Consider the following 25,366-nt stretch of genomic DNA (forward strand, 5'->3'; position numbering starts at 1 on the left):
AATTCTGTGCTAAAAAAAATCATTTATATGTCATGAATTTGTTTTCGCGTATCTGTTGACCGACTTAATTAACTGATTATTAGCTGAATTGCTGTGTTATGTCTGTCATCGTTTAGGTCTATTTGAAGTTTTGGACGGAACTTGGCTCAGTGGTTTGGAACTAATTACAAGATACCGTCGCTATTCTGACATCCGTAGTTATTAATGTAGTGAACGATTAATCAAACGATATGACGTATTCAGTACTTAGTGTGATTGGCTTTATGATTGAAGGTTACGCCCTAGAGTCTTTTTACTGCTTTGTAATTGGTTAGAGTTTTGAAAATGAATAAAGAGAGTTTGAGTTGGTCTTGGCGAATACTCCACGACAGACGCAGTCCTAGAGAGTCGAGAGCAGTCCTGGAGAGTCCAGGGGCGAGCCTTGAGGCAGTCCAGTCTTGGGTCAGCCTTGTGAGAGTCTTGGGGACTTTTCCCCAGGGCGCTGTGTCTTATAGAGTGCTCCGAAAGATCGACTAAGACGAGAGCTGAAACGTATTTCGTTGTGTGTGCCTTATTTGACTGTAAAGTTAAAGTGACTTTCCCGATCCCGTACCTCAAGGGGACGATATAGAGAGACGAGACGAGTTTCCCCCGTGACAGTGTGGAGAACCTCGAGAAAGAGGATTTTCCCCGTGATATATATACAAACATTAAAGCATTGTTATATACTTTTGCATAGAATAAAGTCATTAGTTGTTGTATGGTTGACTTGAACTGTTATGAACCCCCCAAGAATCAGAAATATCACAGGTTTTTCGATCGACTACGTTAACATGAACGACGCCATTTGGACAAGATTTGTTTAGCGATGTCAGCATGTTGACACGCGAAGTTTTTTTCCTATTAAAACAAGAAAATGAACATAATTCCCGATATTAATCTATGCATTGCAGGAACTGGATGTTTATGAGTTGGTGGGCTGGTCGTGATGCGTATCAGGGTTCAAAAAACCCAAATTTCATAGTGATAATTTTGTTTACATGTTTGTTTACGTTGTGGTTGCCCGAATTTGAAGTCAAAGTGAAGTCATACAATGAGGTATCGCTTTGCATGACGGTAAATTTTCCGATTTTAATGAATATTTTGACGGTATTGCAATCTGTCTGACTTCCTGACTCCCTCGGTCATGGTGTGAACCGTTTGTTTACCCGCACTGCGGTTCGAGACAAAAGAACGCTGGTCGTTTCCAGACCGGGGATAGAGGGACGGTGAGTGGACATTGCATTTGCACTCTGTATTAATATTATACTCAAAAACCTTGTACAAAAACATTTAATTATGAACAAAACATGTGATAATGGGTGCATTAAAAGATAATGTGTGACGACATTGCATGGTTTAATATTACATGAAATATCTATCACTAATAAAAATGTGAAATTATTACATGTGATTTGATTAAGTAATTTGAGTAATTTGTATTAAGATATATAAATATTCATCTTTTAGCAAACTAATTCAGCAAACTAATTCCGGCTATTGCCAATGCTTCTTCTCCAGCATCAAGTGCTTCATTCACGTAGTCTCGTTTGAAGAGTAGTTGTCTTTTCACGGCCATAACTGGATTTCGTTGTAAAGTGTAGGCCAGAAACCACTGATTCCTTGCAATCCGTCGACGCCGGAGATTGTTGGCGGTAGATCCTTTCATTCCAAAATCGTCTGTAATATAAACGACAGTAACAGTTTAGTGATGGTTAAAGGACGGTAGTCGTCGCACCACGCATGTACGACATATATGGGTCTCATATAAACAAAATGGCGACTTTGACTGTTGGGCAGATCAACGAGTACAAACTGAGACGTTACCAAGCTTTAATTAAGTATTTTTAGATGATTAAATAAATCGCAGGCGGTAATTAGTGCAAGTCGTGCCCAGGTCAAACCTCATACTTGTGATTTCCATTAGAAGAGCGCATTGAGTTGTTGGAAAATCAATGTTTATCAGCACATGCGCAGCGCGGCGACTACCGTCCTTTAATTTTCATTACGTCACAGTGGGGGTGATTTAATTGTGCTGTTCAGCTTCAGCCTTAAAGAGGAAGACGCTGATCATTCATTTGGCGGGCCAAAATGGTTACTTTTCTCTATACCATGACCATCATCGTACTGATAGGTGATTTTCCGTACAACTGGACGGTCCCCTATAGGGACTGTGGTTTAATGAAATAAAATGAGTAAAATCACCGTGGCAATAATACTAGTAGTGTCCACTCACCTAATTGTTGACTATTATATGTACTTTCAAGTTGTTTGCGTTCGTTGTTTAAGTGAATCAGAATATGACAGAAAGTCACCATTATTGGATTCGTATGCGCAGTCTCCACGTGTAAGAAACCAACGTAAGCCATGAAACCTAGAGGATGAAAATTATGTTAACGAATCATATGATATTATAGTACAACCTGTAAATCAGAGTGACATTTGCTGGGGTAGTTTTTAATTGTTTTATACATCCACTTTTGTCTGGATGTATTGTATGTTGGAAAGCTTTATATAACATTTTTAGATTACACACAAATATTCCCCTGTCCCAACATTACAAATAAACATAATTTTACGAGGTTTTTCCAGATTTTGGTGAATTACGATTTCCGATATCCCGGCGATGACTAAAAATATATGTAAGACATTTTTAATCGTTTTTATTTTTTTTGAAATGTGCAAACTCCATTAACTGTGACATCATCGATGACGTGCAGATACACTTGTGTAACCTCTTAACATAATTATATAATACATCTACTGCTAATACAAATGCAGCTGATGTGAAAAGATAGATATAGTCACAATGATAATGTAATTGCAATCGGTCTCTTACAAGGTCCCGTCCAAAGATGTTGAAAACTGCAAGACCAGTTTTACATATACCGTAATTTTGTTTACCCAGCATGTTATTCCAATTTAGCTACACTTCAGCTAATTCAAGATGTAGGCAATTTAAAAGAAATAATGTTCTTAATGAACAAAGCAGCAGACAGTCACGTCATCAATAAGTGCACTTCTAGAAGATACTTGAACACTGCATACTACATCATCTGATGGTGGTGGAAGATACTTGAACACTGCATACTACATCATCTGATGGTGGTGGAATTGCTCTCATCTACAAATCATTCATTGAGTCTTCTTGTAAACCAGTGAAAAACATCACATCTTTTGAGGCAACAGTAGCTATCTTAGTATACCAAGGAAATTCAAATTCAAATGGAAGTATTTCCTCCTCATGATATTGGACTGTTAAATTAAATTTTATCAATTCATGTAACTCTTAGAAGTATATCAGTCAAACACTGTCATTGTCATTTGAACCGTGATGTAACTGTATACGGTGCAATTATCCCAATTGCCAATCTACATACCAGGGTCGAATCTTTCGAACTTCTTAGACAAAGTACTGCTGTCAATGCGAGACAAGAGTGCTGTTCCCAAAATAATAGCTTTGACAATTCTCATCAAGCAAGAAAATAATCCCAGAAACATATTGAAGAAGAACATCAAGTAAGAGAAGTTGTGAAATAATCGTCTTTAAAAAAACAAAAACAAAACAGATTTAGAAGAATATCAATCCAAACAGGGGCGGGTGAAAAAAAACATTCGGTGAGTAAAAAATAAAACATAATGCGTACCTGTCAGATATATAAATACAGTTGTGTTTTGAAATCAAAACCCCCAAAATGTCAACATTGTAAATGTGTAGCAAATTATGTTGTTCTATTGGCAATATGTGGATGTAAATATATTATATTTTTATTTGCTTCTCTCCAATGCTCAGACAACTCAACAAATGAAAGTTACTATACTCAGAAATAAATCTTATACTCTATCGTATACTTATCGGAGTCTCACCTGTGAGATATGCTCTATATAAAATAAATAGTTGTATAATATAATTTATAATGAAAGTATTTTGCTCCTAATCTTTATATATCTAATGTGTTTATGTATATTACTTTCTTTTTCTTAATGTAATGTATTGTAATGTGGTATGTACAAACTGTGAACAAAATGGATATCGCATAATCATGTGCACTGTGATATGTGTGTATCCTAATACATGGGGTTGGAAGATTACATACCGTGGATTACTCTATGATAGTTTTACATAAAAACGTGTATACATTTACGTAACTAACATGTACTAATAAGCACCTACCTGTTGTTCAAGGCAAATGTCCGTCCATTGTCTTGCAGAAATACAAACCTTGCTAGTAGTCTTTGAAGTATAGTTAAGGCAAAACCAATCACAATGGCGGGCCTATAAGAATGTGACATTCGTTGCTTTATGAGTAACTTAACTCAGTCGTCACGTGTCGCGTTCCAATGTATTTCACACGCATTGTATATGTCGCGCGAGATCCATATAGAATTCGAGTTGTGATGACTGCCAAATAAGGCACGTTAATCATACTCGTATTCATTCATGGTGGTATGTCCACCTTACGTACACTGCACAGTGTAAATTCGGATATGACTACAATCCTTCTTTCAGAACACATTACTCAATTTATTATCAATATCAACAACAACTTCATTTACATATTCCACTGAAATCATTTATCTTAAATATCTTTCCCCATGCAAGTTATATAATGACGCATAATTAATTAAGCCTGTGTTAGTTTAGCTCGGAGTTCAACAATGATCCGAAAAGTACATGAATAAGTCGTGAAAAGGTATGAGTGCCGAATTAAATGTGAGCCTCTGAAGAAAGGTTTTATACATTTAATGATACTTTAGTCACCTGATACTCAAATCAAATGATGTAATATGAACGAACCAGTACTTGTAAAGAAGACATACTCACCATATAGACATTGCAAAGTCAAGTATAAACTTCCCATATCCATCAATTAAGGGTATAAACACCAAGTAAGCTAGTCCCAGTGATAACAAACCAAATAGTATAGCTTGTACGATGAAACCTGTAAAATATATTTGTGTGTTGGGTAGTGTTCATATACCGGCCAAGTGACTGACAAGGCACAGATCTAGAAGCAGTACCTACACACGAATTGGTGACGTCATAAAATACATGACCTTCAATCGGGGTCGTTTCCTCGGTATATACGAATTGGTATATACAAATTACAATAAAGATACTTAAGACATTACACATAAGGTAAAACAAATCACGTGACAATATAATGATAATAACGGTAATAAATCCTAGCTTAACAGTTGAACAGAACGCTCATACAGTCAGTCGGGTGACGCCGAGGGTCACGAACTGTGTTGCAAAATGGCCGTGTGGTTGAAACTGGGTCATGGCGTTACGGGTGAGGAAGACATCATTAAACACTCAAAATCACAATAAAACGGGGAACTGGTTGCATATTACGGCGTAGCCAACATGGGAAATAAAAAAACGCCCAATACAAACGACATGGGTTCGAATCACACTAGATACACACTCACCAGAACCGAAGCAATCAGAAACCAGCAATCGTTTTGGCTTTTCCGTTCAACTCATCGGAACACTGGAGTAGTTAGAAAAATGAACACCACTTAACGACCAACGTCGTGGCGTGGTACACAAGCGTGCCATCAAAATAAAACAAAATTAGCTTGAAAAGTCAGTGGGTTCGAGTCCCGCTCAGAGCTACCGTAAAAACGTAAATCAAATAAACTGAAATCTCTCAAACCGTAAACAAGAAAACAAAGAACGTCGCAAAAAAATAATAAACCTCACAAAACTCCACCATACAAAACTGAATGAATAAATAATAAAATAACTAACGTCTTAAACTGGACGACGCGCAATTTGTTCAACAGTTTCCAGATTGTGACAAGAGATAAACAAGACCCAAGTCAAGGTAAGTTTTGTTAAAGTGTCGATGGCGTTCCCTATATTACGAAAACAATTCAGGCAACAGACGAATATCTTCTGTGGTGTTGTGGAATTTATACCGTGTCTGCGGAATTGTTGATTGAGGGTTCGAAGCCAGCAGTTAACATTTTGTTAGAAAGTTTCACAATTAAATCAAATATCCAATGATACCAGTATATTTATTTCATTTTAACAACTTGCAATGGTGGAAGTTGGTCAAACACGAGTTCTTACACCTAAATAAGTATCAAATATTTGTCGACACATTTATTCTCTCAACCTTGTAGAGGTGGAAATTAATTAAACAACAGGTATTTACTCACAAATATAATGGTCAATATTTGTCCATACATTCATTCTGTCAATTTAAGAACTTGTAATTGTTGGAATTAATCAAATGAGAGTTGTCTACACCAAAATAAGTTTCAAATACTTGTCCACACATTTATTCTCTCAATTTAACAACTTGTAATGGTGTAAAATAATTAAACGAGAGTTGTCTACACCAAAATAAGTCTAAAATATTTGTCCGCACATTTATTCTCTCAATTTAACAACTTGTAATGGTGTAAAATAATTAAACGAGAGCTGTCTACACCAAAATAAGTCTAAAATATTTGTCCGCACATTTATTCTCTCAATTTAACAACTTGTAATGGTGTAAAATAATTAAACGAGAGCTGTAGACACCAAAATAAGTCTAAAATATTTGTCCATACATTTATTCTCTCACGTTAACAACTTGTAATGGTGTAAAATAATTAAACGAGAGTTGTCTACACCAAAATAAGTCTAAAATATTTGTCCGCACATTTATTCTCTCAATTTAACAACTTGTAATGGTGTAAAATAATTAAACGATAGTTGTCTACACCAAAATAAGTCTAAAATATTTGTCCGTACATTTATTCTCTCAATTTAACAACTTGTAATTGTGGGAATTAATCAAACGAGAGCTGTCTACACCAAAATAAGTCTAAAATATTTGTCCGCACACTTATTCTCTCAATTTAACAACTTGTAATGGTGTAAAATAATTAAACGAGAGCTGTCTACACCAAAATAAGTCTAAAATATTTGTCCATACATTTATTCTCTCAATTTAACAACTTGGAATTGTGTAAAATAATTAAACGAGAGCTGTCTACACCAAAATAAGTCTAAAATATTTGTCCGCACATTTATTCTTTCAATTTAACAACCTGTAATTGTGGGAATTAATCAAACGTGAGTTGTTTACATCAAACTAAGTATTTAATATTTGTTGAGACATTTATTCTCTCAATTTAACAACTTGTAATGGTGTAAAATAATTAAACGAGAGTTGTCTACACCAAAATTAATCTCAAATATTTGTCCACACATTTATTGTCACAATTTAACCACTTGTTAATAGTGGAAATTACTTAAATGCGACTTGTTTAATCAGTTGACATCAATGCAACTTACTGTAAATGGGGTAATTATTCACTGGGTTTTAATTTAGCTTATTTCGCTGACTGGAAAATGCGCTAAATTAAAACACAGTGAATATGTACAATTTAGCATAGAACACATTATCTAAATGACGAAACCGTGAATTTAAAACCCACTTAATATGCCTGAAATGGTAAATCAGTGAAAATTAAACCCAATGAAAATTAGTCATTTTACAGTACCCGCAGACAGTGCACAACAGAGTATCATTATTGAGCAATTATAAACAGGAACGTGTCTTGGCATTAGGGTTAGGGTCGGGTCAGGTATGGGCAACGGAATTATTAACAGGAACGTGTCTTGACATTAGGGTTAGGGTCGGGTCAGGTATGGGCAACGCAAATGGCAAACACCCAATTGGCAAGATGTACACTAACGGGTTATGGCATGCATATAGTTTACACAAGTAAAAACACAAAATTGGCAATTTTTTTGGACAATTGTAACTCAATAATAGAAATATGTTGTATTTCTATATATATACACACTATATAGTCTTATCAAATGCAAACACATCCAGTTAATCCATTGTGGTCTTGTGGGTCAGTTCTTTACATAGTGATCAGGAGGACCTGGGTTCAATTCCCTTGCCCGCCCATCTTTTTCTCGCAAACACCATTTGGCAATAAAGCTAAATATGACAACAAATTATTTAATTTGCATGACTACCCACATAGCTCAGTTGATTTGTACTATGTCAGCAATGTGAGCGATCGCTGGTTCGAATCCAGTATGTTTAGTTAGATTTTTGAATGCTAGTGAAGACAGTGCTCCTATGAGTAGGACTTAAATCCAAACTCCTGTGTGAAGACACTCGTGGTACAGTGGACAAGACAGTGCGCTGGGAACTCAAAGATCGCAAGTTCGAATCACGGATTGGACACTCCTACGAAAGACATGAAAGACGTTAAAAACATAAACAGCGGTTTCAAAAACTCAAGTCAGGAAAACAGAACACAAGAATACTACCCCACATGGAAGCCAGTCGAAGTCGTCGAAGAACGAACACAGTCGAAGAACGAACACTGTTGACAGCTGTAGGTCACGTGCAACAACAGACACGAGGAGCATGGCTGCTCTCCAAATGGGTCCCTTCTTTTGTATTGACCCCCTAAGGATTGCTAATCCCCCTTTCTAACTCTTCCCCCAAAAATAATATATCGCCCCTTTTAAAATGTATTGAGCCACAAATTAATGAATATTCATGAGCACAGAAACTGCTACGTCATGAATAAATTAGCATAATTTTAAAAAATTTGCATAAAGTGTAGGTACTCCTTCTGGAGCTCTGCCAGCTAACCTGAAAGTTACAATGGTTTGTTGGGAGGGTTAAGTTATTTAAAGCAGTGAAGTCGTAAAGCAGGTGTGGTCGTGGCTTCTGAGTGGTCCAAGGCAACAGATGTTGGTAATTGGAAAATAATTTGTGAATTTATGCCTCGTATTTAAATTAAAGCAGCCAGTGTATAAATAGCCAATACCGCGAGACGGCGGCTAGTTATTTCGAACTACGCCCCGCCCACATCACCCATCTGCCCTACACTTATTGAATGTGTTCTATTCACAATAATGATGACTAACCTTTTTACAAATAAGATACAGAAGCACTGCCAATAATTGTATTGAACATTAAGATCTACATTTTCTACAGTTAGGAGAACAATACATTTAAATTAATAAGTTATTGTATATATTAACAAAGATTAAGTAATTACATTCTCACCCCATATTAAATATCCAACCTGAAAACCAGCGTAGCGAACACATGACACCTGGGGAAATATTGATATTGTTAGTTTATGTTTGGAGTCCATGAGGCTGTAGATAATTCGGATAGAGGGCGCGCGACTGAGATGCATAAAAGAATGCCAATACATTTTGCGTATGACCGACGTAATTGTGAATATATTTAAGCGACAATGGCGATGTGTGATTAATGGTATGTTCCAATAATTATGTTTAATATTTCATCTTGTTTGGAACTATAAAGTACAATTTATCGTCAAATAAAATGATATGCAAATGCTATATACCAGATTTACATCATGAATGTACATTTTAAGCGCATGCGCACTAGCGTCTAAGCTATTGTATTGAACGTTATTCACATTACCACTGATGGCGCCCTATTTATAAATATCTGAAAAAGTATATATCATATCACATATACGAATTATTGAGAAAATATACTGTGTGTAACATGAATGCATGACTTACCACCTTGGAGTCATTGCTGATACTTTCTATTTCCGGGATAAAGTTTGATCTACCTTTATATAAATTCAACACATTTTCCCTGAAAAAATATATAATTTTAAATATTGAATTATAAAATACGAAACATATAAACAACATCCATGTCATGGTCGCATGTTGATTTATGTGCTGTAACCAACACGTGACAATGATTCAACCAAATTGTACCATTGGTTTGAAAAATTAGGGAGGTTTCACCTTATAAAAAGGCTGATGTGAATTCGCTGGTTGCATTTTCGGTGTGTTGGTGTTTTGGTCACATATGCCCTACCATGATCAAGTTACGTCATATAATCATAGCAATTATAAAACGTCCATTACCCAATTCAAGATAGGTACAACATGTTTTACACTTTACTGCACTTAAATCAATGTTCAAATAAATATACCATTACATACAATAAAGATTATATTATACAACTTGCAACGAATGGAATCTAAGAAAGATAAATATAATTTAGCATTGATATGGTGTAGTCATTTGCATATTGTCTTTTATATAATATAATCTTACTACATACCTATAATTTACAAATATGAGGAAAATGATTACCAATGACATTCCGAAACTCGTTGACAGACCAACAAAATAACAAACTGTGGAAAAGAAAGACACAAGTAACATTTGGTGATAAAACGTATGTATATTAAATTTTCAACCAGCACAGTTTGGTTGTCAGTACAATATTCATAATAATTTTTAAATATGATCGTTGAGTACAATGTTCAATTTCAAGCGAATGTTACAAGAGTTTACAGTATTATAAATATAAATTGTAATTACAAATTGGAAATTATTGGTATTTTAACCAGCTATGAAAGTCCAAAATATGATGTGACACACTCGGACAATATGTCACGTGACACATGAACCAGGATTGTATATTATTGATGAGCTCACACCTGTAAAATAAACATGTATACAATATATTAGGCTGTTGTAAACTGATCTTTGAGTAATACATATGTGCTCACCTTTTCCAACACGTATGTAGTATTGAATTACACCAATAGTTTCAGTTGAATTAAAACCAAGTATCTCTATATATGGCCCTGTACCCGCAATGAAGTCATACAACGTGTCAATGTATAAGCTATAAGGACCTGCACACAGAGCGTAAATCTGAAAAAAGAGCGAGGACATGAAGGTTATATTTCGACCCCAGAAATTAGGGAAAATACCAATCATACAAGAAAAACAAATATGCAAATTAATGTGGTGTCTAACAACGCAATATGTATGTATACAAATTGTAATATGGCATGGTTATATCAATATCCTACAACTAAAAACGACACAATTTACGATATTATTGGAATATTCAATGTTGCCAAATACCTTATATATAACAATGGTACCAACGACTAAAGCACAGATAATCCTGGGTGAATAACGAAAACCTACAAAGAGATAAAAGTAATAAATGATATAGTATGTTGGTGAACAAATTAGATTATATTGATTTATTACTGAAAACATAGATCAGCTAAGATATGCTTTGGTACATACAAGGACATTCAATATACACGTATTAAGTGTGTTGCCTTTGTTAAAGACAAATCATAATTCGATATGGTCAACAGCATACAGTAACAAACTTAAAAGGTTAGTGTTATGGTTCGTGTTGCATTTTAACAAAACTTGCCTGGTACTGACTGGTAACATATTTTCTGGCAACATACTTTAATACATTTTAAAAAGGTCTTCTCTTCAGATGAATGGCCTTTCCTGTTGAAAGAAACACATATATCTCTAACGACTATAAACATTGTAATCTTCGGCATTGCAAATGATCAATAAAGAACACGAGACCATGTATATGACACTCATTCATTAACAAGAAGTGCTTACATTTCTGAAGTATTTTTCTTTTTGAACACATGTTTGACGTAGACGGCTTGGTAATTTTTGCTCAGTTTTTCCTTTAGCTGAAAGGAAAATAACTAAAATATAATTTTTATATAACTTAACTTATTCTTCACATGTCATATACGAAATTGTTTTTCAACACGTTTCAGTACAGTTGTAAAGAATGCATATCGGTCAGTATTTAAATCCCGTGGAATTTGTACGTCTAAACTCCGTTTCATGTCAAGCTTTCCAACAACCATTATGTATATTCGATTATGATCACGAATATTATATTCATCATGTATACACGATATTTGCATATATGTAGTATGTATGCGTAAGACCATATACCATTGCTACTGAATTACTTAATAATATGTCGTTTGAGTAAAGAAATAAATCGGAATTATCATAAAATAAACGTATGTCAAATAATCAAAACACTGACAGAGAAATATATTTGGAAGTACACACAATTTTGAAAAGAGATGATGGCGCTTGTGCTATATAAATCTGCATTGAGAAGTAGTACTTATCAGGTAATTTTATTCTATAAATTCATTCTAATTTGTACGTGATTAAGCTTTATACTTACAGTGAGTCGAGGCGTTTTTGTCTTGACAGCGTCAACAATTGACTTAATAAGTAAGACAGGGAATCGAATTGCTAAGTACACAGAACAGAGTGTAAGCGGCAAGTCAAATATGATATCGAAATGCGCAGGCGTCTGAAAATATATGTAATATATAGTGTATATATGAAGTATTTCTGAAATCAAATCGGCTCGATATTTTTCTTTTGAATCTGTGTTGATTATTGAACACATTTTCCATAAATAATTTAAAACACTGCATCTGAACGTAGATATATGCATCAGTGATTCAACGAATTGTTGGATATTTGCCGACTACTTACCATATTTTCGGCTGATGTACATTGAATGAAACCCGTTATTACGACAAAACACCATCCACAAGAGTATAACGTCCCGATAAGGTAGCTGACAATGCTCTCCATGGCTATACACACAAATATTGGATAATAACTTAAGCCATAAACAAACACAGCCAAAATAGACCAAAACACTGAAAAATAACAAAAGTTAAATAAAAAGAAGTGCCAACCTATTGTTCAGCTGTTGTGTTCAGATGCTATCGTCTCCTGGTAGTCCACGCATGTTTTCTGTTGCATTAGATCGCATACCCCAGGTAGTACACACCTGTTTCCTTATCGTATCTGGGTGAGTTTCTGGCAACACGTGGTTACACATTCGATTGATGCTCGATGAGAACGCGCTTTGTATCATATTTACATTATTTTGAGAAATTATTCGAATATGAACATTCTGACAACGATTAATTTTATCTTGTATAGTTGAAAGGATAAACAATGTACGTTAGATAGCTTTACCCAATGTATACATACAATTTACGATGTGTTGCGTGTCTGTTGTCAGAAACAGTCAGTCTGACAGATTCATATGCTTGGCTTAGCAGTGCAACATACTAATGACAATCTCTTCACATCCTCTGCCTGCTGACTATATTTGCGTTCTAGGCCTAGCTTTCGCATGAATGAAACGTATCGGCGGCGAATCGCCCGTATAGTATCGTTGTGGGAAAACCGAAAGCAGGGCTTGGAACGCAAATTGGTCAGCAATGGCGGCTGCATGACATCGTAACAAGTAAATCTTTTGATTACCTCATACTAGTGTGTACCTAAACTTAGTTTACGGCGTTGTAATATATTTTAATAAACTCATCATCAAACATTTTGTACCGTGAATAAAATCTAAACTTGCTGTATGTTGGAGTAACGTTATATATTGTTATATGAACCACCGTTTTCTTCTTACCTTTTACATAGTTGGGTCCTTCGATCGGAAAAGGGTACATTCCATTAAAGATATTAAAACATGCCGTGGACGCCACGCCAAATGCAGCTACGTATGACACACGGTGACTTCTACTATCCAGTAAATTAACAGGGCTAGGGAGATTATTAATACACACATGATTATAATGATGTGTTTAGAAGTAATATTTGAATCTTATAAATATAATCCCAATCGAGTGAATAAATACTTACTATATTAATCCTGGTCGTCCTCCTAAACATCCTTTGCACAAATGCGTTCTACTTTGTAGAAATATCAACACAAAGACTGTGATGCCCTAAACATGAATTAGTAAATACGAATATATATTTATGTTAATATATTTTGGTCAGTTCCAAGCAAGTTAAATCCTGTTCTCATGTCACTCATATGTAATTTAAAGAAACCTATTTTGTCCACCGGGTATTATCCGTCTTTTGTAATCTGTTCACATACTGTATTCGCAATTTACTATCAGGGGGGAATTCTTCTCTTCTGGTGGTTTCTCCAAAACGTGTCAGGGGGAAATCTCGTCTGTTCTATACACGTCTCTTGAGGTACGGGGTCGGGAACGTCACTTAAACTCTACAGTCAAATAGACGCACACAACGAAATACGTGTCAATAGCTAGTCTTTAGCCACACCGAGAACGCCTCGAGGCGAACTGCCTCGTCGGGGTCTCTCCCTAGCACAGGCCAAGACGCTCTCGCCTCGTGGAGTTCTCTATCTCTCTGTCTGTCTCTCTCTCTGTGATCAAGGACTTAGACTGTTTATTACGTATCAAAAACTTAACCAATTACAAAGCAGTTTAAAGACTCTAAGGCGTGGCCTTCACACATTCAACTTGCACATAGCCAATCAAACTAAGTACTGAACACGTCATATCTTTTGATTAATCATTCACTATATTACTAACTGCGAATACCCAACTGTCAGAAATAGCGGTCCGGATGGCAACGGTTATATCGTAATTAGTTCTGACACCAATTCGTACATAATTTGCATCTGCCTGAAATTTCTGACTGGCTGAATTTATAAACAAATATAAGTAGCAGAATAGGAATAGAGAAAACAGAGAATCCGCACTGCGAATCTTTGTTAAGGATTCTATGAAATATGGCGCATTGAACTAAATACAATCTGACCACCCAGGCAGTAACAATGGCCACCCCTAAGATGGTATTCGCCTCCGCCGAGATACAAGAAGATACTTACGGCTGGAATAAGTGACCACATAAAAAAGTTACCAGAGTTCATAATTGGTATACACGTTAAAACTTCCACAGCAGTACTGTAAATAACAACATTGTATTCATTACGTGAATGATACACAATAATACAGATACTTCTACAGCAGTACAGTAAATAACAACATTGTATTCATTACGTGAATGATACGTAACAATACAGATACATCTACAGCAGTACAGTAAATAACAACATGGTATTCATTACGTGAATGATACGTAACAATACAGATACGTCTACAGCAGTACTGTAAATAACAACATTGTATTCATTACGTGAATGATACACAATAATACAGATACTTCTACAGCAGTACAGTAAATAACAACATTGTATTCATTACGTGAATGATACGTAACAATACAGATACGTCTACAGCAGTACTGTAAATAACAACATGGTATTCATTACGTGAATGATACGTAACAATACAGATACGTCTACAGCAGTACAGTAAATAACAGCATTATATTCATTACGTGAATGATACGTAACAATACAGATACGTCTACAGCAGTACTGTAAATAACAACATGGTATTCATTACGTGAATGATACGTAACAATACAGATACGTCTACAGCAGTACAGTAAATAACAACATTGTATTCATTACGTGAATGATACGTAACAATACAGATACGTCTACAGCAGTACTGTAAATAACAACATTGTATTCATTACGTTAATAATACACAATAATACAGATACGTCTACAGCAGTACAGTAAATAACAACATTGTATTCATTACGTGAATGATACGTAACAATACAGATACGTCTACAGCAGTACTGTAAATAACAACATGGTATTCATTACGTGAATGATACGTAACAATACAGATACGTCTACAGCAGTACAGTAAATAACAACATTGTATTCATTACGTGAATGATACGTAACAATACAGATACGTCTACAGCAGTACTGTAAATAACAACATTGTATTCATTACGTAAGTGATACGTAACAATACAGATACGTCTACAGCAGTACTGTAAATAACAACATTGTATTCATTACGTGAATGATACGTAACAATACAGATACGTCTACAGCATTACTGTAAATAGCAACATTGTATTCATTACGTTAATAATACACAATAATACAGATACGTCTACAGTAGTAATGTAAATAACAACATTGTATTCATTACGTAAGTGATACGTAACAATACAGATACGTCTACAGCAGTACTGTAAATAACAACATGGTATTCATTACGTGAATGATACGTAACAATACAGATACGTCTACAGCAGTACAGTAAATAACAACATTGTATTCATTCCGTGAATGATACGTAACAATACAGATACGTCTACAGCAGTACTGTAAATAACAACATTGTATTCATTACGTTAATAATACACAATAATACATATACGTCTACAGCAGTACTGTAAATAACAACATGGTATTCATTACGTTAATAATACACAATAATACATATACGTCTACAGCAGTACTGTAATTAACAACATGGTATTCATTACGTGAATGATACGTAACAATACAGATACGTCTACAGCAGTACTGTAAATAACAACATTGTATTCATTACGTGAATGATACGTAACAATACAGATACGTCTACAGCAGTACTGTAAATAACAACATTGTATTCATTACGTGAATGATACGTAACAATACAGATACGTCTACAGCAGTACAGTAAATAACAACATTGTATTCATTACGTTAATAATAAACAATAATACATATACTTCTACAGCAGTACAGTAAATTTCAACATTGTATTCATTACGTGAATGATACGTAACAATACATGATACGTCTACAGCAGTACTGTAAATAACAACATTGTATTCATTACGTTAATAATACACAATAATACATATACGTCTACAGCAGTACAGTAAATAACAACATTGTATTCATTACGTGAATGATACGTAACAATACAGATACGTCTACAGCAGTACAGTAAATAACAACATTGTATTCATTACGTGAATGATACGTAACAATACAGATACTTCTACAGCAGTACAGTAAATAACAACATTGTATTCATTACGTGAATGATACGTAACAATACAGATACTTCTACAGCAGTACAGTAAATAACAACATTGTATTCATTACGTGAATGATACGTAACAATACAGATACTTCTACAGCAGTACAGTAAATAACAACATTGTATTCATTACGTGAATGATACGTAACAATACAGATACGTCTACAGCAGTACTGTAAATAACAACATTGTATTCATTACGTAAGTGATACGTAACAATACAGATACGTCTACAGCAGTACTGTAAATAACAACATTGTATTCATTACGTGAATGATACGTAACAATACAGATACGTCTACAGCATTACTGTAAATAGCAACATTATATTCATTACGTTAATAATACACAATAATACAGATACGTCTACAGTAGTAATGTAAATAACAACATTGTATTCATTACGTAAGTGATACGTAACAATACAGATACGTCTACAGCAGTACTGTAAATAACAACATTGTATTCATTACGTGAATGATACGTAACAATACAGATACTTCTACAGCAGTACAGTAAATAACAACATTGTATTCATTACGTGAATGATACGTAACAATACAGATACGTCTACAGCAGTACAGTAAATAACAACATTGTATTCATTACGTGAATGATACGTAACAATACAGATACGTCTACAGCAGTACTGTAAATAACAACATGGTATTCATTACGTGAATGATACGTAACAATACAGATACGTCTACAGCAGTACAGTAAATAACAACATTGTATTCATTACGTGAATGATACGTAACAATACAGATACGTCTACAGCAGTACTGTAAATAACAACATTGTATTCATTACGTAAGTGATACGTAACAATACAGATACGTCTACAGCAGTACTGTAAATAACAACATTGTATTCATTACGTGAATGATACGTAACAATACAGATACGTCTACAGCATTACTGTAAATAGCAACATTGTATTCATTACGTTAATAATACACAATAATACAGATACGTCTACAGTAGTAATGTAAATAACAACATTGTATTCATTACGTAAGTGATACGTAACAATACAGATACGTCTACAGCAGTACTGTAAATAACAACATGGTATTCATTACGTGAATGATACGTAACAATACAGATACGTCTACAGCAGTACAGTAAATAACAACATTGTATTCATTCCGTGAATGATACGTAACAATACAGATACGTCTACAGCAGTACTGTAAATAACAACATTGTATTCATTACGTTAATAATACACAATAATACATATACGTCTACAGCAGTACTGTAAATAACAACATGGTATTCATTACGTTAATAATACACAATAATACATATACGTCTACAGCAGTACTGTAAATAACAACATGGTATTCATTACGTGAATGATACGTAACAATACAGATACGTCTACAGCAGTACTGTAAATAACAACATTGTATTCATTACGTGAATGATACGTAACAATACAGATACGTCTACAGCAGTACTGTAAATAACAACATTGTATTCATTACGTGAATGATACGTAACAATACAGATACGTCTACAGCAGTACAGTAAATAACAACATTGTATTCATTACGTTAATAATACACAATAATACATATACGTCTACAGCAGTACAGTAAATAACAACATTGTATTCATTACGTGAATGATACGTAACAATACAGATACTTCTACAGCAGTACAGTAAATAACAACATTGTATTCATTACGTGAATGATACGTAACAATACATGATACGTCTACAGCAGTACTGTAAATAACAACATTGTATTCATTACGTTAATAATACACAATAATACATATACGTCTACAGCAGTACAGTAAATAACAACATTGTATTCATTACGTGAATGATACGTAACAATACAGATACGTCTACAGCAGTACAGTAAATAACAACATTGTATTCATTACGTGAATGATACGTAACAATACAGATACTTCTACAGCAGTACAGTAAATAACAACATTGTATTCATTACGTGAATGATACGTAACAATACAGATACTTCTACAGCAGTACAGTAAATAACAACATTGTATTCATTACGTGAATGATACGTAACAATACAGATACTTCTACAGCAGTACAGTAAATAACAACATTGTATTCATTACGTGAATGATACGTAACAATACAGATACGTCTACAGCAGTACTGTAAATAACAACATTGTATTCATTACGTGAATGATACGTAACAATACAGATACGTCTACAGAAGTACTGTAAATAACAACATTGTATTCAAAACGTTAATAATACACAATAATACAGATACGTCTACAGAAGTAATGTAAATAACAACATTGTATTCATTACGTAAGTGATACGTAACAATACAGATACGTCTACAGCAATACTGTAAATAACAACATTGTATTCATTACGTGAATGATACGTAACAATACAGATACTTCTACAGCAGTACAGTAAATAACAACATTGTATTCATTACGTGAATGATACGTAACAATACAGATACGTCTACAGCAGTACAGTAAATAACAACATTGTATTCATTACGTGAATGATACGTAACAATACAGATACGTCTACAGAAGTACTGTAAATAACAACATTGTATTCATTACGTTAATAATACACAATAATACAGATACGTCTACAGTAGTAATGTAAATAACAACATTGTATTCATTACGTAAGTGATACGTAACAATACAGATACGTCTACAGCAATACTGTAAATAACAACATTGTATTCATTACGTGAATGATACGTAACAATACAGATACTTCTACAGCAGTACAGTAAATAACAACATTGTATTCATTACGTTAATAATACACAATAATACAGATACGTCTACAGTAGTAATGTAAATAACAACATTGTATTCATTACGTAAGTGATATGTAACAATACAGATACGTCTACAGCAATACTGTAAATAACAACATTGTATTCATTACGTGAATGATACGTAACAATACAGATACGTCTACAGCAGTACAGTAAATAACAACATTGTATTCATTACGTAAGTGATACGTAACAATACAGATACGTCTACAGCAATACTGTAAATAACAACATTGTATTCATTACGTGAATGTGATCGCCTGAGAATAATTATATAACGTAGGCATATTTACCGTCTAAAGAATGTGTGTGTGAACAAGTGTGTTGGAGAGCGTAAATCGTTACGTAATCAGAGCTTGTGTCGCGTGAAATATAGGTACAATATATAATATATAACCTATCAGAGCTCTGTACTATAATCATTATTGACCAATGAGCCAAGCTATTGTAAGTCATATTGGAAGTATAGACTCACCCGTTGACGTCAGTCGTCGATATTGTCACGTTGTCTACCAGTTCCATTTTGTGTTCTGTAATACAAACACGTGTTTAATGATTTACCAGACAGAACACGATAACAAATCCATAACGGATGCAAACGGAAAGCGAATGTACACGAAAATATGTCGTCCAATCAGGAAACCTATACGAAGAACATTAAATATAGTGGATTTTGATTTAGTTGTGGCAAACAACTGACTTCCCTTTAATGCCGGTACATTTGCTGAATTTGGAAATTAAATATTTATATTATATTTTTCATCTATCAGTGTATTTTATAAAGTGGCTTTAATTTGTTGATGTTCACATTGTGTCTATTTGAAGTGAAATATTGTAGGAGATAATATACAGGGTGATGATGACCCATGCACATTAGTCTCTTTCGAGACAAATTGGATTAATGTGTTCTGAATGAAAGAATAAACATTTGCCAATGTACTGATTCAAATCATATTCTAATGCCTATCTAATGGTTTTTCTCAAATACCATCCTCCCTAACTAAACTAAAATGAATCTGATTTTTGAGAGTGTATCAATTAGGGACGTCACTACAATAAGTTGGTCGGTGGTGGGGCTATGTCATGTAAATCGTCATAGAATACACCCACTCAAATTGAAAAGTGCTTGTGTGTTTGAACACCCGACCACAAACAAATAGTATAAGGTCATGTGTGGATTAAACAGTGTGAGTTGGTTGACAGAAATGAATTACCAGTAGACACGGATCATGTGTGGATTAAACAGTGTGAGTTGGTTGACAGAAATGAATTACCAGTAGACACGGGCCCATGACTCGTCGTTGTAAATCCTACATGTAGGCAAAGATGTACCCACACGGTGTTCTTTATCAAAATTACAATATCACTCCCAATCTTCCTAAAGAGTTTGATATTTATATAAGGTATACAGTGACATAGCAGCTGCCTATAACTCATGTGATAAATCTGAACTTAGAGCTTTTATGCGATTGCTCTGATCGTGTGAACCAGTCCTGAATCACCGAATGAGAACTCGGGGTCATAAGAATAATATTTACCATACTATACACAAAGAATACTTGGCAATGGCGGTGTTTGCGAGGGTGAAGTATAATGCCACGAACAATCAGTTTTCAGGGTCAATAATAGTAAATACAGCGTGAAATCATAGACAATTGAGTCTCTCTAGGGGTTATAGTGAAATGGAGAAAAGTATTTATGAAAACATAATCAGCTGGCGTAGAATGAAAATGTCGCTTAGGTATGACCATTGAATGTTACGTTTACCTGAAATGCAGTCGGTGAGTTATACAGGTATATCAGACGTTGACTACACGTGTAGACAAGTTTACGTTCAGTAGTCCAGGTTATACTCACCTGCCGAGGAGTCTCTATGTATATTCGGTCTTCGGTTTATACGAACAATATAAAAAAACTGCTCTATTCAGAGCATACAACGGATATACAATCACTTTTCTACAATCGATCCAGTTGTCAAAAGGCTACTTTCACAGTGCCGGTGTTTTACATGTATACACACATACACAATGAAAAGACTATACACATTGAGGTCGTATACACTGGTACATGGGTAACCAATCCTGTCACTTACTTTATTTTTTTTATCTACGTCACGTTTGCACAATGTAAATACCTACTTGTTGCCATGGAGATATGTACATAAATGTCATCCAATTATACCCCATAATCACCGGTTCATTTATTGTTTGCACTTTTACTAAGGTAAAAATGGCAGTACATTTGTTATAGTTTGTTTATTATTACGGTATTCATATTCAAGAAATCTGACAGCATATGTATCCATTGTCCTAATGACATATACACAGTAACTATTGAAACACAATTGTTTGTGAAGAGACCCTTGGTTCTTACTGAATATGAACTTTTCTTCATTGTTATAAAAGTTTAACACGTGTGCTCCGTCTACGTCCTCAAGTTCAATAAAGATTTCGTGATTTCACAAATCGTTACAGTCATTGCGACGCGTTCGATACGGGTCCCATTCAACGTATACAACGCGTGTAAAACATTTATTTCGAACGCGCTATTTGAACAGATTTTTTCGAGAAATAGGTAATACACAAAATATAGTAGTAATTGCCTAACTGACTACGTGTAGCATTTCGTAGTTTGAATGAGAAATTGTCGATGGCACGTGTTTTGGGACAATAATGGCCACCAGTCGGTATAATTCAGTATATATACCGTTAGGTCTCGCCTTTTACCAAAATGTGTCGCAGTCGGCAAAAGTGTGCCAAAGATACACAAACTACACTCTGAAACGAGCATGGACTACTTACAAAAAAGGTAAAATATATACTTGACTATCATTAAGTTACAAAGGATGAAATGACATGCCACATTAACTAATTAAATAATACCGAGCGACGTTGCACAAAAAGAAAAGTAATTCGTGCAGGCAGCCTTGATAGAAGGATTAGTATAATATTTGTTCCTAGCCCTAGTTCGTTTGAAATGTATTTAAATGACTGAATAAACTAATTTAAATTCAGAACTATCACAATTTGAAATCACAATTAATTTAATCCGAGGCCCATCAATTATACTAAGACAGGACCATATATATATATATAATAAAGTAACTTTGACTAAATATAAAGTCGGATACTGTTAACTTCATAACAAATGTTTATTGAGGATATATGTTACAATGAACAAGCAGCTTGAACACCAAAATCACTAGAAATGAATATTAAATTACGAAACAAAAGATTGGTACTTCCCTAAAAATCTGGTAAGGTACTCTTTTGCGACAAATCGACGAAAGACGGATCTTGCGTAGAAGAAATACACATACCCTTATAAGTTAGAGTTTTTTTTTCTGTCATTGCTACGTTCTCTTTCCTCACCAGAATATCTATGTACGGAATGTACACTAATTACAACAATGAATGGACACCTTAACATTGCCCATGATTTATTAATTTGGTTACTCATATATACATTGCTAATCAGAAGTATGCAACAATCGAAACATAATACTCTGGATCTTTGTGTGAATTCTTGATGCAGACACAGGGCATGCTGGTATTCATCAGAACTCTGGCTTATAACTCTGTGATTAGTCCAGTGAGTTAGCCTTGAAGACCAGTGGCGGATCTAGGGGGTCTTAGAGTCCGGGACCCCCCCCCGTTGAACAATTTATTCAATTTGTTTTTCTATAATATAAAAAAATCATTAATAAAAAATTCTGTATCCGCCCTTGAAGACTGGAAGATTATGAGAAAGAGGCTGCAACTTACTGCATCTTCTGCCCTATGCCAAGGCCACCAGAAACATCGTCTTCCTTCAACAAACAGCATGTGACACTGCATAATGTGGCTTGTTGGAATTTGCTGAAGAGACGCCAGTACTAAGAACAAAGACCATGACGGTGGAAGCAATGTGCGTAGTTTTGTAGTGTGTATCTTGGAATCACCACTTTTGTTATGAAGTTTGGTGTAGCCGCTAATTTTATGTAAATCATTGGGAATGTTGGAATTGCATACATGTTTAAGTTTGCCAACAATATCAATATTACATCTCTACCTCCTTTTGGATGAAGTAAAAGAAAGATGGGCGAGCTATTTCAAGGAGCTGCTAAATCGTCCACCACCGAACAGAAGACTCCACCATCTGGGGAAGATAGGAGAGGAACCGCAGGTCTCCCTTGATCCCTTCAACAATCGGAAAAGTCCAGAAGGCTGTTGATCAACTGAAGAAATACAAGGCGTCAGAACCAGATGGGATACCGGCTGAGCTCCTTCAGCATGGACCAGATATTCTGGTAACCCAGCTCCACCAGCTAATAACTAGGGTATGGAATGAAGAAAATATCCCAGAGGACTGGACCAAGAGCCTTATCTGTACTATCTACAAGAAGGGAGATAGGACTCAGTGTGGCAACTACAGAGGTATCTCCCTACTCTCTGTACCAGGCAAAGTTTTTGAGAAAATCCTCCTGAACTGGATACGAGATCCGCAAGAGAAGAAACTCTGTGAAAACCAGGGAGGCTTCCGAAGTGGTAGAGGCTGCGTAGACATGATATTCTCACTGCGATTGTTTATGGAAAAGTGCTTAGAATACCAACTGCCAGCACTTGCCGTATTTGTAGATTTCAAGGCGGCCTTTTACAGTGTTCATAAACCCTCCATGTGGCATATCCTACAGGACCATGGAGTACCAGACAAGTACATTCGGCTAATCCAATGTGTGTACAGGGACTGCCAGGCATCCGTCATTGTAGATGGTTAGCAAACAGACTGGTTCAAGATTGAGACAGGAGTAAGACAGGGATGTGTGTGGTCCCGCCTTGTCAGCATCCTTTATTTTATGTTTTTTTGCCATATTACCTCAAACCCTGCAAATGGAAGTGTGCATGGAATTATGGGAAGAAATGATGTGCATTGCCTTGTGATAACTGTCATAAAGGTGATTGACAGGTCATACATATTTTCAACTCTGGAATGACAGTGGAATCTGCCAGATGTGTTTGTAATTTACATAACAAAGGGTGTTTACAACTTTGGAAGGAGAATAGGAATCTACCTGATGTGCTGTTATTTGAATAACAAAGGATGTTTATGATCTACTGAGTTGCCTACATGACACAGCTGCTAGCAAGATCACATTCTGATTGGCTCATGTGGATACCCAGGTGGTGACACTGAAGCATGTCGTCCATCATTTCAACCTGGTGTCCATCATTTCAACTTGGTGTCCGTCACTTCAACTTGCTTTCCTGTGTGTTCTGCTACGATATTGTGTGACAAGTGATACAGGCTACAACCATCATTCTGTGAGACTTGTATGAACTGCTCTGCGATATCCTGCTTCCAGCCGTGCCCTCCAGAATAACAGCATTCCTCTGCAAGCAAGACTCCTGTATTTCTTCATTGTTGTGTTGCAGAAGCCATTGACTGTCGTCCATTATTACATCCTGGAACTGTGAGTTATCACCATGCACACTTCCCTAAACAATCCCCTATTTCGGTGACTTTATTCATTGTATTTTTCTGTGCTTTATTTCTTGTAATTATTTTGAGAGGTATTAAAGCCAGGAGCTTTAACTCGATATTTTGGTGTATGTGTATTTCATTTCCAGTACTATTGTCTTGTCCACCCCATTCTAGTAGTAAAAGAACCTCTGTCCAGTGTGAGTTCTGTGGGTGGCCCTCTCAATTGCGATAAGCAGGCCTTACACTGTGACACCCCTGCCCTTTGGTGTTCTCATTGACTTTGTCCTCCGAAAGGCATGTGACAACAACCAGGCAGGCATCGGCATGAGACGGCGAACACAAACACTCAGAGGAATCCAACCTGGATGGTATCTCTCTGATTTTGCAGATGATGTCGCCTCGCTCGAATCCAAGTCCGTAAGTGGCAACAGATAACTCCATAACCGGGGGAAATCTGGCGGAGAGGTTGGCCTGAC

General features: G+C 35.4%; 1 protein-coding gene across 1 annotated transcript; it reads right to left on the reverse strand.

Annotated features, from left to right (window-relative positions):
* Positions 1 to 1,295: 1,295 nt before the first annotated feature.
* On the reverse strand, positions 1,296 to 19,952 carry LOC100369303 (stimulated by retinoic acid gene 6 protein-like). Its single transcript, XM_002731025.4, has 18 exons — positions 19,906 to 19,952; positions 14,539 to 14,614; positions 13,536 to 13,621; positions 13,303 to 13,436; positions 12,363 to 12,532; positions 12,043 to 12,174; positions 11,448 to 11,524; positions 11,242 to 11,324; positions 10,935 to 10,996; positions 10,571 to 10,718; positions 10,117 to 10,192; positions 9,557 to 9,635; positions 9,063 to 9,111; positions 4,844 to 4,961; positions 4,193 to 4,294; positions 3,399 to 3,562; positions 2,255 to 2,392; positions 1,296 to 1,698 (listed from the first exon to the last, which is right to left on the reverse strand). Exons 1-18 carry the CDS (start codon positions 19,950 to 19,952, stop codon positions 1,493 to 1,495), a joined length of 1,947 nt encoding a protein of 648 aa, XP_002731071.3. The 3' UTR covers positions 1,296 to 1,492.
* Positions 19,953 to 25,366: the final 5,414 nt, after the last annotated feature.

Source organism: Saccoglossus kowalevskii, chromosome 15 (genome assembly GCF_978046115.1).
Source record: "Saccoglossus kowalevskii chromosome 15, keSacKowa6.1, whole genome shotgun sequence".
In the NCBI taxonomy this organism is placed as follows: Eukaryota; Metazoa; Hemichordata; class Enteropneusta; family Harrimaniidae; genus Saccoglossus; species Saccoglossus kowalevskii.